Here is a 15207-nt window from a genome sequence, read left to right on the forward strand (position 1 = left end):
GCTTTGTATCTTTGCTTTTCTTTTAGTTTATTTTATTATAAACTTAATAACAAAAGAACCATAGTTATGATCACATGCCTAAACCTTTGTAGCGGGAAGTGTAGATTGCAGATATGATAAAATTAGCAATGTATAATTTATTTTTTATTTATGTATGATATCACGGATTGAAAATGATTAGTCCCATAGTTTAACCAGTGACTCGTGACCTAGTAACTTTTCCGAGTTAACGAACGATTTGGGTTTTAAAACCTTGAATGCTGGACAAGACTCCAGTAGCTATCGAACATGGTATGCCCCTACTTGAGCCTGCTGACCCAGTGAATAAAACCAATATTAAACTTATCCAATTCAGTACGGGCACATCGTACTCCCTCACTTAGCTAGTCAGCTTAAAAAAGGGTTAGATTGACTCCAATGCCCATGAAACTAACTTATCCATACAAGGTAACTGTTGAAATTTCTTAATAATTTCTGAACATTTATGTAATTTAACCCATATAAATATAATTATTTAATAAATACATTAATACTGGATAAGGCTCGATGAACCATGCAACATACTATACACCTACTTGAGTGTAGTGACCTATCCGATGAAACTACTATTAAACTCATCCAATCTAGTATTGCCACATCATACTCCCTCACTATCTAGTTAGTTAAAAAAAAAGTAAAAAAAAAATCCATATTTAATCCAACACTCTTTAATTTCTCTATTTCTCACAAATTAAAACAAAAAAAAGGAGGAGTCCTTCAATTTCAAGTTGATCCCAGCTTCCAACAGATATGGCTGCTACAAAATTGATCAACACCAAAGAACCAGTGTGTGTAACTGGTGCCAACGGTTTCATCGGCTCATGGGTAATCAAGACCCTTTTAGACCAAGGCTACACCACAGTTCACGCTTCCATTTTCCCGGGCTCTGACCCATCTCACCTCTTTTCACTTCCTGGTGCCAACGGCGACCGGCTGGTGGTGCACGAGGCCGATCTTTTGGATGCTGAAGCAGTGCGCAAAGCCATTGAGGGATGTGCCGGCGGGGGTGTTTTCCACGTGGCATCTCCATGCACACTTGAGGACCCGGTGGACCCGCAAAAGGAGCTGGTGGACCCGGCTGTCAAGGGTACTTTGAACGTGCTGGCGGCGGCCAAAATGTACAACGTGAGGAGGGTGGTGCTTACATCGTCGATTTCGGCTATGGTGCCCAATCCGGGATGGCCCCGGAACGAGGTTTTTGATGAGTCTTCTTGGACTGATGTTGACTACTGCATTGCTCGTCAGGTCAGAGGTTCTCTCTTAAGTTACAAATTTTGGATGATAGATAATCTGCACTTGGAAACTCTGATCAAGACTGTTGGCATGTGTTTTCTAAGGGAGTGCTTGGTTGGAGGGTATAGGAATCAAGAATTGGATTGAATCCCAAAATTGTTGCTTGGCTAATGGGTATAGGTTTTGAAATCTTGGAATGATTCATGAAAAATCAGTCACTCTCCATACCCAAGTAGATTGGAGGGTTTTGATGAATCCCACATTTGATTCCAAAATCTTTTAAAAAAAAATTATTTTTGGGATTTTTTAAAAATATATACTGGCTCTGTTTCTATATATTAATATTTTTTATTTATATATATAATATTTTTTATTTCAATTTTGTTTTATAATATGTATATTAATATATATTTAATATATATATAAATATATATATATTAATATACATATTATAAAAAAATTGAAATATATATTTATAAATATTTATACTTATATATGAATATATATATATATATTTATTTCAATTGATATAATATATCTAATATACATATTAATATTAATATAATTTATATATATAATAAAATATAAATATTAATTGAAATATACATATTATAAAACAAAATTGAAATAAATATATTTATATATTTATAAAAATATATATAAATAAATTTATAAAGATATATAAATATATTTTAAACAAAAATATTTATATATAAATATATATTATTTATTTCATTTGATATAATATAATAATATACATAATTGAAATATACATATTAATATTACTATAATTTATATATATAATATACATAATTGAAATATACATATTAATATACATATTATAAAACAAAATTGAAATAAATATATTTATATATTTATAAAAATATATAAATAAATATATTTATATATTTATATAAATATAAATATAAATAAATGTACAAATATAAATATAAATAAATTAATAAATATATATAAATATATTTTAAACAAAAATATTTATATATAAATATATATTATTTATTTCAATTGATATAATATATATAATATACATAATTGAAATATACATATTAATATTACTATAATTTATATATATAATATACATAATTGAAATATACAAATTAATATATATTAATATACATATTATAAAACAAAATTGAAATAAATATATTTATAAATTTATATAAATATATAAATAAATATATTTATATATTTATATAAATATAAATATAAATAAATGTACAAATATAAATATAAATAAATTAATAAATATATATAAATATATTTTAAACAAAAATATTTATATATAAATATATATTATTTATTTCAATTGATATAATATATATAATATACATAATTGAAATATACATATTAATATTACTATAATTTATATATATAATATACATAATTGAAATATACAAATTAATATATATTAATATACATATTATAAAACAAAATTGAAATAAATATATTTATAAATTTATATAAATATATATAAATAAATATATTTATATATTTATATAAATATATATATATATAAATATTTATAAATATATTTTAAACAGAAAATTAATATTTATATATGAATATATATATGGTGGATGGGTATGTGGGATAAGCATTTGAACGAGAAAGAAGAAAGATATGAAAAGAAAAAAGAAATTAAAGGTAAAAAATTGATTATTAAATTTGATACCCATTCCTTACCAATATTTACCAAGCACCCCCATTTGTAATCATGCCTTTGTCCAAAACCCATACTAATTTTTTGTAAATGATTCCAATTACAATTCCGATTCCTAAACATGAACCAAGCGGCCCCTAAATTCCGGTATAAGTTCCTAGAAAGCAGTGGTGGATATACGTAAAATTAGATATCCCGTGTTTGGGAATTGAGGAGATTATCTTTTACTGCTATGAAAAGCAGACGTGGGGTTCTTTGTTTGCAATTAGCATATTTTTTTGGGACAATTGCAGAAACCTCCCCTAAGGTTTCTGACATTTTCACTGACCTCCCATGTGGTTTGAAAAATTACACTAACCTCCCCTGAGGTTACTAATCCTTTACAAATTCAGTCCAAACGATTAAAATATTGTTTTAGAGAGTGAAATTAGAATTTTGTATCAAATTTGCCCTATGTACTACATGCCTAATGAATGACAAAATACTACAAATCAATTAACAATTAATAAATTTTAAGGAGTATAGTTTATAGGCAAATAAGCATTACCTATTTAAAGTACCGGTTCTTTATAGGTATTTTACTTTCAAACATTTAATTTAATATAACTATTTACGCTCAAATACAGATTTGTATTTACTTTCAAATAATTTTTGTTAAATACAAAAACTACCAATATCTCTTCCGTAAAAATATTAATATAACACTTTTTTAATTTTAGTTATAACCATTTATGTATTTAACATAAATTAAATGATTCAAAATAAAATACCCATAAAGAGCCAATACTTTACTCATGTAATGGATGAAAACCATAAAGAATTAATACTTTATGAATCATTTCTTTTTTTAAAAAAATATTTAATTTATATTAAATAAGTAACCTACTGATTTCCTTTTTGCAAGCATATTACCGTAACACTTTTTAAATTTTACTTACAAACATTGATATATTATCATAAATTAAATGTTTGAAAGTAAAATATCCATAAAGAGCCGGCACTTTAAATGAATAATGCGTGTTTGCCCATAAAGTGCCGGTAACTATTTAAAGTACCGGCTCTTTACGGGTATTTTACTTTTAAACATTTAATTTAATACAAATATTTACGCTCAAATACATATTTGTATTTATTTTCAAATATTTAATTTTTATTAAATACAAAACCTACATATCTCTCTTCCGTAAAAATATTAATATAACATTTTTTCAATTTTAGTTACAAATATTTATGTATTTAATATAAATTAAATGATTCAGAATAAAATGCACATAAAGAACGAATACTTTACTTATGTAATGGATGAAAGTCATAAAGAATTAATACTTTATAGGCCATTTTTTTAAAAAAAAAATATTTAATTTATATTAAATAAATCACCTACCGATTTCCTTTTTGCAAGAATATTATTGTAACACTTTTGAAATTTTACTTACAAATATTGATATATTTATCATAAATTAAATGTTTGAAAGTAAAATACCTTTAAAGAGCCGATACTTTAAATAAGTAATGCGTATTTGCTCATAAATTATACTCCTTAAAGTTTATTAATTGTTAATTAATTTATAATACTTTGTCATTCATTGGACATGTAGCACAAAGGGCAAATCTGGTACAAAATTCTAATTTCACTCCCTAAAATAATATTTTAATCGTTTGGACTAAATTTGCAAAGGATTAGTAACCTCAGAGGAGGTTAGTGTAATTTTTCAAATCACAGGGGAGGTCAGTGCAAATGTCAGAAACCTCAGGGGAGGTTGTACACAAAATTCAAATGATGTTTTTTTTTTCCGGGTGTAATATGAAACGTGACAGGCTGGATTATTTGATGAGAGGTCCTGTTTCAGGGCTTTTCCTTGCTCGAAAGTCGAAACCTATCCTACTTGACCATGCTCAGTCTACTGAATTTAAGCTGATGTATCAAGCAAATTTTTTTATTTAAATAAGTTTTTTTAGTAGTGCTACCAATTGAAGGTTTATGACTTTATTCTGAATTTAACTCTGGAGAGGAGCTTGTAAACTTTGTCAAGACTTTTGGCTCCTCTGAGTGTTGACCATATATAATTAATTAACATGTATTTTATGCGAGTACGGTGATCCCAAACTAAATATAAAGGGATTCTAACAGAGGATCAGTCTGCTAAACTGGAAGTGTGTAAAGTGGCTTAGAGTGGAAGACAAACTGACATGGAGGAATAACATTAGAGATGGAATTTCATGTGCTCACTTTTTTGAAAATGAAAGCGTAAAGCAGTCTTTAGCTATATTGGCTGTTTTAAACCCTATTGTGGGGTATGTGCTAGTCACATGGAATGAGAAAAATTGGAGGACATAATATACTGTGCACAAATATGCATGTAGGGGCTACAAATTTATCATCATATAAAGTTGGTGTAGGACGTCTAAGAATTTGTTTAGACATGAATTCTATGAGTTGGTTCACAAATTCGCTGGACCCAAAGCTTGAGCAGGATATCCATTTTATATCAATAGCTAACAGCCATGTATTGGGAATGAATAGTTTTTGTGCCAGGAACGTTTTATGCCTAAGCCTATATGTTTGTTGCATCTGAATAAAGGATGTGAATACCAGAGGTCAAACTATGCATTTTACAGCTTTCATTTTGAACTAGAGGGGCTTGGTAAAAAATTATGTTTAGGTAAATGTTCATTGACTAAATCTTATTGAACTTTTTTTTAGTTATGAACGTAATAAATGTGAAGAACTGTGTATTCTGCACATATAAGGTAATTATATGATCGTGTTGCCTGTTTATGCATGCCAAGGGAACAAGTTGTTTTGTCCTATATTGATTAAGTGAGCTTGCATTCACAGAATGAAGCTTGATGCTTGTTGAGTGTACTCAGTGAAATTTGGTTATAATTACTTTTAATGGGTAACTGTTGTTACAGAAATGGTACCCCGTGTCAAAGACACTAGCTGAAAAAGCTGCATGGGAATTTGCAGAGATGAACAAATTGGATGTAGTTGCAATCCTCCCAGGAACATGTCTTGGCCGACTTCTGCAACCTTGTTTAAATGCAAGCTGTGCGGTTTTGCAACAGCTGCTTCAGGGATCAAAAGATACACAGGAGTACCATTGGCTGGGGGTTGTGCATGTCAAGGATGTGGCGAAGGCACAAACACTACTTTTTCAAACTCCTAATGCTTCTGGGAGATATCTTTGCACTAATGGTATCTACCAGTTCAGTGATTTTGCAGATAGAGTCTCAAGACTTTTTCCTCAGTTTCCTATTCACAGGTCTGTGCATTTTGTTTCTTTATATATGTCTTTGTTGCATCTTCTTAGGCTTTCCATAATCCGATCCTCTTTTGAAATGAATTGGTTACTTTGTTTCTACTTTGAAATTTTATGTTGGCCAAAGTAGAGTTACATAACTGAACTGTACTTTTACAAATTGAAAGCTGCAATTATAAACCTTATGTCTTCTGCTATTCAAAAAATTGTTTGAGATTCTAACACAAAATTCAGAGAGGGAACATAACTGGTCAAACCCTAAAATCACCCATTTTACTGTCAAATAATATCTCCCAGATGTGCAACACTTATGGTGCTAATACTTCAAAAGCCTCTTAGTGAAATTGAAGAGAAATATTTTTATCCTCTTGGAGAACTCTTCATGAAAGGAATTTATTTAGTTTGTAGTAGTATCTAAACCTAAATTAAGTGTGAACCAGTAAATTAACTGGATCATGGTGGTCAAATTTCAGTTTGACTGATTTGACAGATTAGGCAGTTAGTTAAGATTCAATTTGAACCCTCATCATAAGTTAAAATGTGAGGGGATCAAACACTTCGAAATGAAAAAGAAGAAGACTTGTGACTATCAATCAATTGGGAGTGTGGTGGAACTTAATTATCTGTATGCGACAGAGTTGAGAAACTATGTCTTAACTCTACAACTTACATCAGCCAGCAAAATCTGTAGTGTTAAAAATTTGTCATTAAATGGAAATTGCAGTAAAAAAGAACATCCCCAAGCCCTCATCTATTTTAGAACACAGGTAATTTACAATTATGGCTGCAATGCCTTGAATCTGGATGGCCAGTATACATGAATTGCTTCCTAGCTCTGAAAAACATGTGCCTTTCCATCATGAAAGCAGTGAAGAAGGATTTAGAAAGAGCTCAGAGGACCCAGATATATGGCATTAATCATGCCTCATAAGATGCAGAAATTGTGGTGTTTATTTTCTATTGACATGGATTTTAAATATTTGGTAACTTTATCTATCTTGTTTCAACCATGTTTACATGATTGTCCATAGTGGTGGTTCCACCCCACAGGGTGGAAGCTTCTACTCGATTGAGAAAAATTATTACACCTCATATGTAAAATCTTGGCGTGCAGGCCCCAGCTTCAGTGGAATTTTGTTCTTCAAACTTATCCATACCCGCAAAGGCCATCTTTAGTTTTAACTAGGCCCCAAAATTAATTTGCATGTAGTGACAAAAGTTGTAGGCAAATAAAGTAAAGGATTAGACATCTGTTTCAATCATCTCCATCTTGCTTCTATACGCCAGCTGAAATATTGTCAGGTGCTTATTTCTCAACCAGAAATGTTATCACTTGTGAATTGAGCATTTTCATGCATGTATGATTTATCAATTATTCGAGCTTCCAATTAATTCAACGTGGGTAAATGACCATTGGTAATGATAACTTTGGTAGCTTCTTTTATGTAATTTCCTTGAGTGATTGATCAAAGGGTATGTCACAACACTCTAGACTAATTTGAGTTCTGGATTAAAGGAAATTCAACTGAAACTAAAGGCTGAGGAGGATGTGGAAGCCAGCATAATATTGACGAATTAGAAACCTGTTTAAGCTAATGAATGTTAGATATTATAAACCTTTTTCCAACGTTATAAGATCTTCTAATTGACACCTTTTTGTTTGATAATTTTGACCTCTGACTGCTATGCAGGTTCGATGGTGAGACAGATCCAGGTTTGGTGGCTTGCAAAGATGCTGCAAGGAGATTGATCAATCTTGGGATTGTTTTTACACCCGTGGAAGATGCTGTTCGGGATACAGTGGATAGCCTTAAAGCAAAAGGCTTCCTGGGACAGGAAAATTGATCATCTTTACGTCTTTTTCCCGCTAAAACTTACAGCATATGCCATCATTCTTCTTTAATTTTTTAAACTGTAATAAAGTCAGTGAGCTGTTTTTCTTTTTGTTTAGCGATGTAATTAGTATCCTTTACAGTTGTATCGGTATTAGGACCACCACATATTACACTGAACCAACTTGATTGTTAAAGATGCAATATATTTACAGAGAAATGAGTTGGCAGCCTTTTTTTTTTTTTGGGGTTCATGCAGCTTATCTTATATAGTTTGACTGCTACTGGATCACGAGGATGCTTTCTTGTTTTGATTGTATCGCCAAAGCCATTGTATGAGAATCAACAGAATAACACCAAAACTCGGTTTACGATTTGCAGATGGTATAGAATATAATATGGCATCTAAGATATCTATATCGCAAGTGCTTTTCTATACCAGGAGCAAATATCTAATTGGCTGATTCAGCCCCAACTCAATGCTGCTCTGAAATGAATAAGCAAAACAGTAGTTTCAAGACTTGTAAAAGCTTTTGGCCTGTTCATCATCATGGCACGTGATGGGGGACCAAATAAAAGGGTTTTGTTCTGCAAATAGTTTTTTGTCACCCATAACCAGGTAAAATTTAATTCAAGTGAGTTCTAATTAAAACAGCATTAGTCTGGATTTAGTTGCTAGTATTTTTCTCCATGTTCCCTTTTTTTTTTTTGTGCGGATAAAAAAGAAAAGATTCTTTTGCTATAAAGAAGAGTTGGAATGGTTAAGGAGGGAGAGATGTGGGGAAGATGATGCACATGGATTGTTGGTGACTTCAATGAGAGCGAAAAGAGACGGAAATGGAGATAAAGACGCGCAATTTTAATCATGGAGGTTCCTCTGGCATTCCATGTGCATCACTCTTCACCCCACTTCTTACCATTTTAGCAACCTAGCTTGATCTCCATCTCCATCTTCCCTCCCCAAACAATCTAGGACTTGTCCTTCTATACCCTACTCCCTTGCCCCACCTCAACCCTCCTCTCTTTCATATATATCATCTTCGAATTTTTCCAACTTCCCTGCAACAGAGGGAATCGTAAGATGAGCAATAGTCCAGCTCCTTGCAGCAGGTCCTGGTAAGTTCCATGTCCACAAGTACTTGTACTACTTGAATTCATCTTGATTTTATTTTTAGAAACATGAAAAGAGTAGCCCTTCATAAGCTCACCCCTTGTCACAAAATCCCGGCTTTCCACTGGCATCATGGTGACTAGTGTTGAATTTTTTTGGGTAGGTCGATTAGTGAGGACTCTTTGAGAAGATATGTGTTCTATGCAAGTGAGAATTGCATTCAGGAATTATTGTCAGCTTCGGACTCCAACAAAGTTGGAAGTGGAAATGATGGCTGGAAAGTGCTAGGAATGGACAATGGTGTTGAGATATCGAAACGTCGGTCTGGATCCCTTCACACATTTCGCAGTCGTTGGCTGCTAAAATCAGTCTCACCCCAGCAGTTCATCACCGTCGCTAATGCCATTGATGCAGCAAAGGTGAATTTCAAGCATTGCTATGTACTAGCTAGCTACTTGATATTCAAACCCCCAGAAAAGGAAAATAAAAAAAATAAAGATTTTGACTTGATTTTGATATATATACATATATTTCATCTGGGATTTTGTACAGCAATGGGATTCTGATATAGTGGAAGCAAGGTACATAAAAGATCTGGAAGAATGCCTGAGCATCATACGACTCAAGTTTGGAGATTGTGCCAAGCCTCTCTTCAGAAACCGAGAATTCATTGTTTATGAGAGACGTGAAACTATGGATGATGGAACTCTGGTAATTAGCCTGTTCAAGATGGACCCTGGATATATTTATTGTTGCATGCTCTTTAACTTGATGCACCCATTAACTAGTTAATTAAGCAGATCAGTTGCAACGATTATCTATAGCCAATAATGAAGTTTAGATTGATGAATTATGACTAACATGTTATAGCTCATGCAGGTTGTTGCAGTAGCTTCTCTTCCAAAAGAAATAGCATCTGGATTGAGCCCGAAACAAAATAATTCCATCAGAGCCCTATTGTTGCAGTCCGGATGGGTTGTTGAAAAACTTGATGATGATTCCTGCATGGTTACCTACGTAGTTCAGGTAATTAACTTTTTTTTTTTTCTTCTCCTTCTCATATCTTACTTGTGCTAATCATCCCCTCTTTGCAATTTTAAGCATAATTTTATCCATTAGTACTATTGAGACTTTGTTTGGCAACACGAGGGTGAATCATGCACTAATACCTCACAGTAACAATTTTATGCAAATGCTGGACCCAAAGCTCTGACGAGGGGCTAACTTCAACTTGTTTGAATTTTCAATTTCAGTTGGACCCCGCAGGATGGTTGCCCAAGTGCTTCGTGAATCGATTCAACACCAAACTGGTGATGATCATTGAAAACCTTAAAAAGCAAGTGCTGGCATGTCCCACCCGTGGTGATTCTTGATGATTATTTAGCTGTATCATAATTAAGTTGATAACTGACCAGTAATCCAACCATTATATCATCAAGAGAGCACTTGATGATCATGAATTTTTGTATTGACACTGATTAATGCCAAATCAAGGTCCAAGATTACCATCCAAATCCCATAACTTTGATCGACATCTTCATTTTGAAATCGCTTTTGGTTTGGTGGGATCCTAGAATTTTTACGTGTCTGGGGAAAATATAAAGAGCAAAGGCATGATGTTCATGTATAATTAATTTGAAGATGTAATAATTAATTACCAGCTTTAGATCCAAATGTTTTGTCTGATTTACATACTTACTTAATTAAAACCCTTTATTTTTCTCAGTTGATCACAACTCTTTCCATACCAGGTCCAATTAAGCATCTCTAGCTGTTGTTTTCCTTCAAAACGAAATTTGCACAATCTATCTCCTCTAGCATGAGTGTTATCCACTAATCACACGTAAAGTTGTAATATCAAGTAAAAATTTAATTTCTACTAATTAGATACAAGTAAAAATTTTGACTATTTTAAAGGACTGTAAAAAATACTTTTAATACTTTTAACTGAGAAGGATATGACATCTTGCCCACGTTTTGGCATTGACAAAAGCGTATGTTAAGGTGATAAAAATTTCTTCTCTTAAAATTAGCAATTAACCAACATTTCAAAGGTTGTTGACCAAGTGCTCTTAGTGTAGCTAGTTGACTGCGTTCTTACTGACTTTAGATCAAAGATTGGCAACTTCATTAAAGAACCAATTAGGATATTCGACACTCGACAGGCCAGGCTAACTTCGGCCATTGGATTGAATCAAACATTGACAGTGTCAAACATGGATGGAAAGACTGCACAATTTGATTGCAATATATAGTTTTGCACATGCATGTCCTCAAAAGTCTATGCTTTTCTTTTCACTATATAAAAAAAAGAAATTTAAATAGATTCGACTCCGATCATCTTCACAGAACCATAAATAAATCGTTCAAACGTCTACGTTGAATATATGCATATAATTGGCTTCTTTCCCAGACCCATGTCTTGGTTGACAATTTACAACTGCCATCTATAATATAAAGGTAAACATAACATGGGTTCCATCCATCATAAATTGTGACTCCCTCTTTGTCTCTGACTTGAACACGATAGTCTGGAAAAGGTTGGCTAGCTATTCGGGTGTTAGCCTGTCATGGTTACAATCAAGATTGAAGGTTGAGTTTGGTGTTAGCCTTTTTGGTGGCAAATTGGGACTTACAGTTCATGCAGGCATATCACATCCAAGATCAAAAGGCCATGGCGACAAAAAAATTAATACTACCAAGTACAAGAGTCAATATCAAAATCAAACTTGGTTGAGTAATACGTGGCTAGAGTAAAATGTTCGAGTCCAGTAAGTAAAATTTGAACATAATTTCAAATTCATCAAAATAAATAAACAGTCTTGAACACTAAAGTGTTCAGTTTGAGTAGACTCATTTACACCCTTCCATTTAGGGTACAAATTAAGGTGTTTTTCATCTCCGTCATATTTGAATCTACTCCTGTGATTTTTTTTTTTTTTTTTTTTTTTGGTGGTAAAAAATTTACTGTTGTGTTTAGAAATGTATACCATCATAGTCATTCATTGCCAGATTCAAGTTGGAGCGGGATCAAGAGTTCACTTAAATTAATATGGCTAACATCACTTTAATATATACTCAGAAGACTTGAAAATGATATTTATATAGTTGTAATACTTTGCTAATTTGAATATGGACATATATATATATATATTATTTTGACCTCAAAGGCATATAACAACTATAAATTCCCCGCCCTCGAACGAATACAACGGCAGGTTACACCGAACACAGGCCTATATAGTAAATAGATGTCATGTCAGTGTTTTTGGAAAATTGAAATTTCACATAATAATGTTTAAAAATCAAGAGGGCAATAAATGTGAAATTTTTGCATCAAAATGGCAAAATATGTGTAAAATTATTATTCAAACTATATATAGGACCCTAAATATGAGAATTAACTTTTTACATACTGACCGTGTGATAATTCTCTTATTAACTTTTTATATTGGATTCCAAATTTAAATTCACACACAATCTATATTTGTTAGTGTTTAATAAAAAAAATGGCGGTACATAGAAAACTTTTTTATATTTATATAATATAAATTATATAATAGTATCTTTTGTTCTGACCAGTACAGTGTTCAGTGCTCATAACATGTCTGGAAATTTCAAGCGCAAAGGATGCCGCCTTCCATGCCATCATCCCACTAGTCTTTGGCTCTTTGCTCTTACCTTTGGCGCTGTTTGGATTGTCATTTTTTGCTGCAAAATTGTGTCATTTTTCATGATCACATTTCCTTATTATCTTTTTCTCTCACATACATCAAATCGCTACAGTATTTTTTCCATGAAAAATCATGGAAAATGCAGCCTTTCTTTTCCTAGCAATACAATTTACAACGCAGTGTTCTTTCTTGGAGCATTCTCTTCTGTTCCACACCAATATAACAGCACCTGCAGAAGCCAAAGCACCAACGAATTGAGGCTGCTTCAAAGGCTAAAACATAAGGAGATAGTGCCAGCAGGTAGCTCTAGCTAGCTAGATCAATGGGTAATGGAGATGATGACCACCCTTCTTCCAAAAGACCAATCCAGCACACTCAAACCAAGTACAAGCTCAAAATACTGTTACTAGTCATCCTGACGAATCTCCTCACCATTTACGTCTTCACTGGTCCTTCTCTACCCATCGCTCAAAACCTTTCGCTGCCTACTTGGGACCACACGAAACTCTTGAATGAGCTCAACATCACCAAACGTGAGCTAGCAAACAGCCGAGCCCAAAACTCAGACTTGCAACAGCATCTCAAGGCCAGCAATATTCTTACGAAATCTCTACTAACTGAGCTCTCTCGCCTTAATGCAGCTATAGACCAACATTCTTCTTCTAAGGAGGTGTCCTCGATTTTCAGCTTCGATGATCTTTTATCTGATCTATCTACTGAAGCCAAGCTTGGAATGGGCCCTCAGAAGCTCCCGTTGGGGTACTCCCCGCGATCGGGCACAGACGAGCTCTACCCTTCAGTGGGAGGAGGTTGTTTGAGGTATGAGGAGGAGTTAGCACAATATATGACGTATAAGATTGGTGGAGAATGCCCCGTGGATGATGTTTTTGCGCAAAGGCTCATGCTCAAGGGGTGTGAGCCGCTGCCAAGAAGGCGGTGCCACCCCAAGTCTCCAGCTGGTTATAAGGAGCCCAGTCCATTGCCAAAGAGTCTTTGGACGATGCCACCTGACACAAGCATCGTTTGGGATCCCTACACTTGCAAAAGCTATGGTTGCCTGGTTGAGAGGAAAAAGCTTCCAGGATTCTACGACTGCAAAGACTGCTTTGATTTAGAAGGCAGGGAGAAATCAAGATGGCTCTTCGACAATGGAGGCTTGGATTTTGGGATCAACGAGGTTTTGGGTACAAAACCTCATGGTACTACTCGGATTGGACTCGATATTGGAGGTGGAACGGGCACGTTTGCTGCCAGGATGAAAGAAAAGAATGTGACCATTGTCACAACTTCTATGAACTTGGATGGTCCATTTAACAGCTTCATCGCATCCAGGGGGTTGATTTCGATGCACATTAGTGTCTCGCAGAGGCTTCCTTTCTTTGAGAATACTCTGGACATCGTGCACTCGATGCATATTTTGAGCAATTGGATTCCTGATACCATGCTTGAGTTTACACTTTATGATATTTACAGGGTATTGAGACCCGGAGGGATATTCTGGCTCGACCATTTCTTCTGCCTTGGTTCCCAGTTGAATTCAACCTACGTTCCAATGCTCGATCGTGTTGGATTCAAGAAACTGAGATGGAATGCAGGCATGAAGCTCGATCGTGGGATTGACAAGAATGAGTGGTATTTTTCTGCTTTGTTGGAGAAGCCAGTGAAATCCTGAGGTATAGATGTGTTATCGCATTTGTATTTGGCAATTTGTTAGACTACTAGTCCAAAGATACAATTATTGGTTGTGATACAAATGCCAGAAACAATTAGCTACCTAATTTGGTTATGAGTGAACAGTACAAGGATTGGGAGGAACGACAGCAAGACTAGATTTTGATTGTGATAAACTAGAAAGCTTTTGCTTGAGATACGATTATCAATCAAAATTCTTTTTTTTTTTTTTTCCTTCCTGAGAATTTTATGATACGAAAACCAAAACCATCCTAATATCATCCATAAAATTGAAACTATAAGAGTCCGAATCAAGTAGATATGGCCGAACAAGTTGCAATATTAATTGCAGCAGCAGTGGCGGGTTAAGATCTCATAGACATCCACAGAATTAATAACAATATCAGTCCACATCTAACAATACAAGATTTCAATGAAGTCCTACCACTTTTTTCTTGTGAAGTAGGCATTCTCTGAATCTTATGCAACCCAAAAATCCAGTAATCGCGTAGGTAATAGTCATGCTTAATAGGATATCTTGGACATAATCATTATCATTATCATTATTGTATAAAAAGTATGAATCTTGGTATTGGAGGAGTGTAAGTGTAAGCACTTTTTTATCTTAGTTTTTGTTATCCCTAAATTACTCTCATGTCTTTTAATTATAATTATTGCATTTAATGTGGCACTAATTAAAAGA

At 33.5% G+C, this 15207-nt stretch overlaps 3 protein-coding genes across 3 annotated transcripts; all 3 read left to right on the plus strand.

The window, feature by feature from the left end:
* The first annotated feature begins 719 nt into the window (after positions 1-719).
* On the plus strand, positions 720-8268 carry LOC140035224 (cinnamoyl-CoA reductase 2-like). Its single transcript, XM_072075259.1, has 3 exons — positions 720-1284; positions 5870-6219; positions 7908-8268. The coding sequence occupies exons 1-3, from the start codon at positions 790-792 to the stop codon at positions 8059-8061; spliced, it is 999 nt and encodes a 332-aa protein (XP_071931360.1). The 5' UTR covers positions 720-789; the 3' UTR covers positions 8062-8268.
* Positions 8269-8991: 723 nt separating this feature from the next.
* On the plus strand, positions 8992-10673 carry LOC140035225 (uncharacterized). Its single transcript, XM_072075260.1, has 5 exons — positions 8992-9164; positions 9323-9578; positions 9712-9870; positions 10039-10185; positions 10413-10673. Exons 1-5 carry the CDS (start codon positions 9130-9132, stop codon positions 10530-10532), a joined length of 717 nt encoding a protein of 238 aa, XP_071931361.1. The 5' UTR covers positions 8992-9129; the 3' UTR covers positions 10533-10673.
* A 2378-nt stretch (positions 10674-13051) lies between these two features.
* LOC140035865 (probable methyltransferase At1g29790) lies at positions 13052-14699 on the plus strand. Its single transcript, XM_072077250.1, has one exon. The coding sequence runs from the start codon at positions 13156-13158 to the stop codon at positions 14503-14505; it is 1350 nt and encodes a 449-aa protein (XP_071933351.1). The 5' UTR covers positions 13052-13155; the 3' UTR covers positions 14506-14699.
* Positions 14700-15207: the final 508 nt, after the last annotated feature.

This window comes from Coffea arabica, chromosome 2c (assembly GCF_036785885.1).
Source record: "Coffea arabica cultivar ET-39 chromosome 2c, Coffea Arabica ET-39 HiFi, whole genome shotgun sequence".
Taxonomy (NCBI): Eukaryota; Viridiplantae; Streptophyta; class Magnoliopsida; order Gentianales; family Rubiaceae; genus Coffea; species Coffea arabica.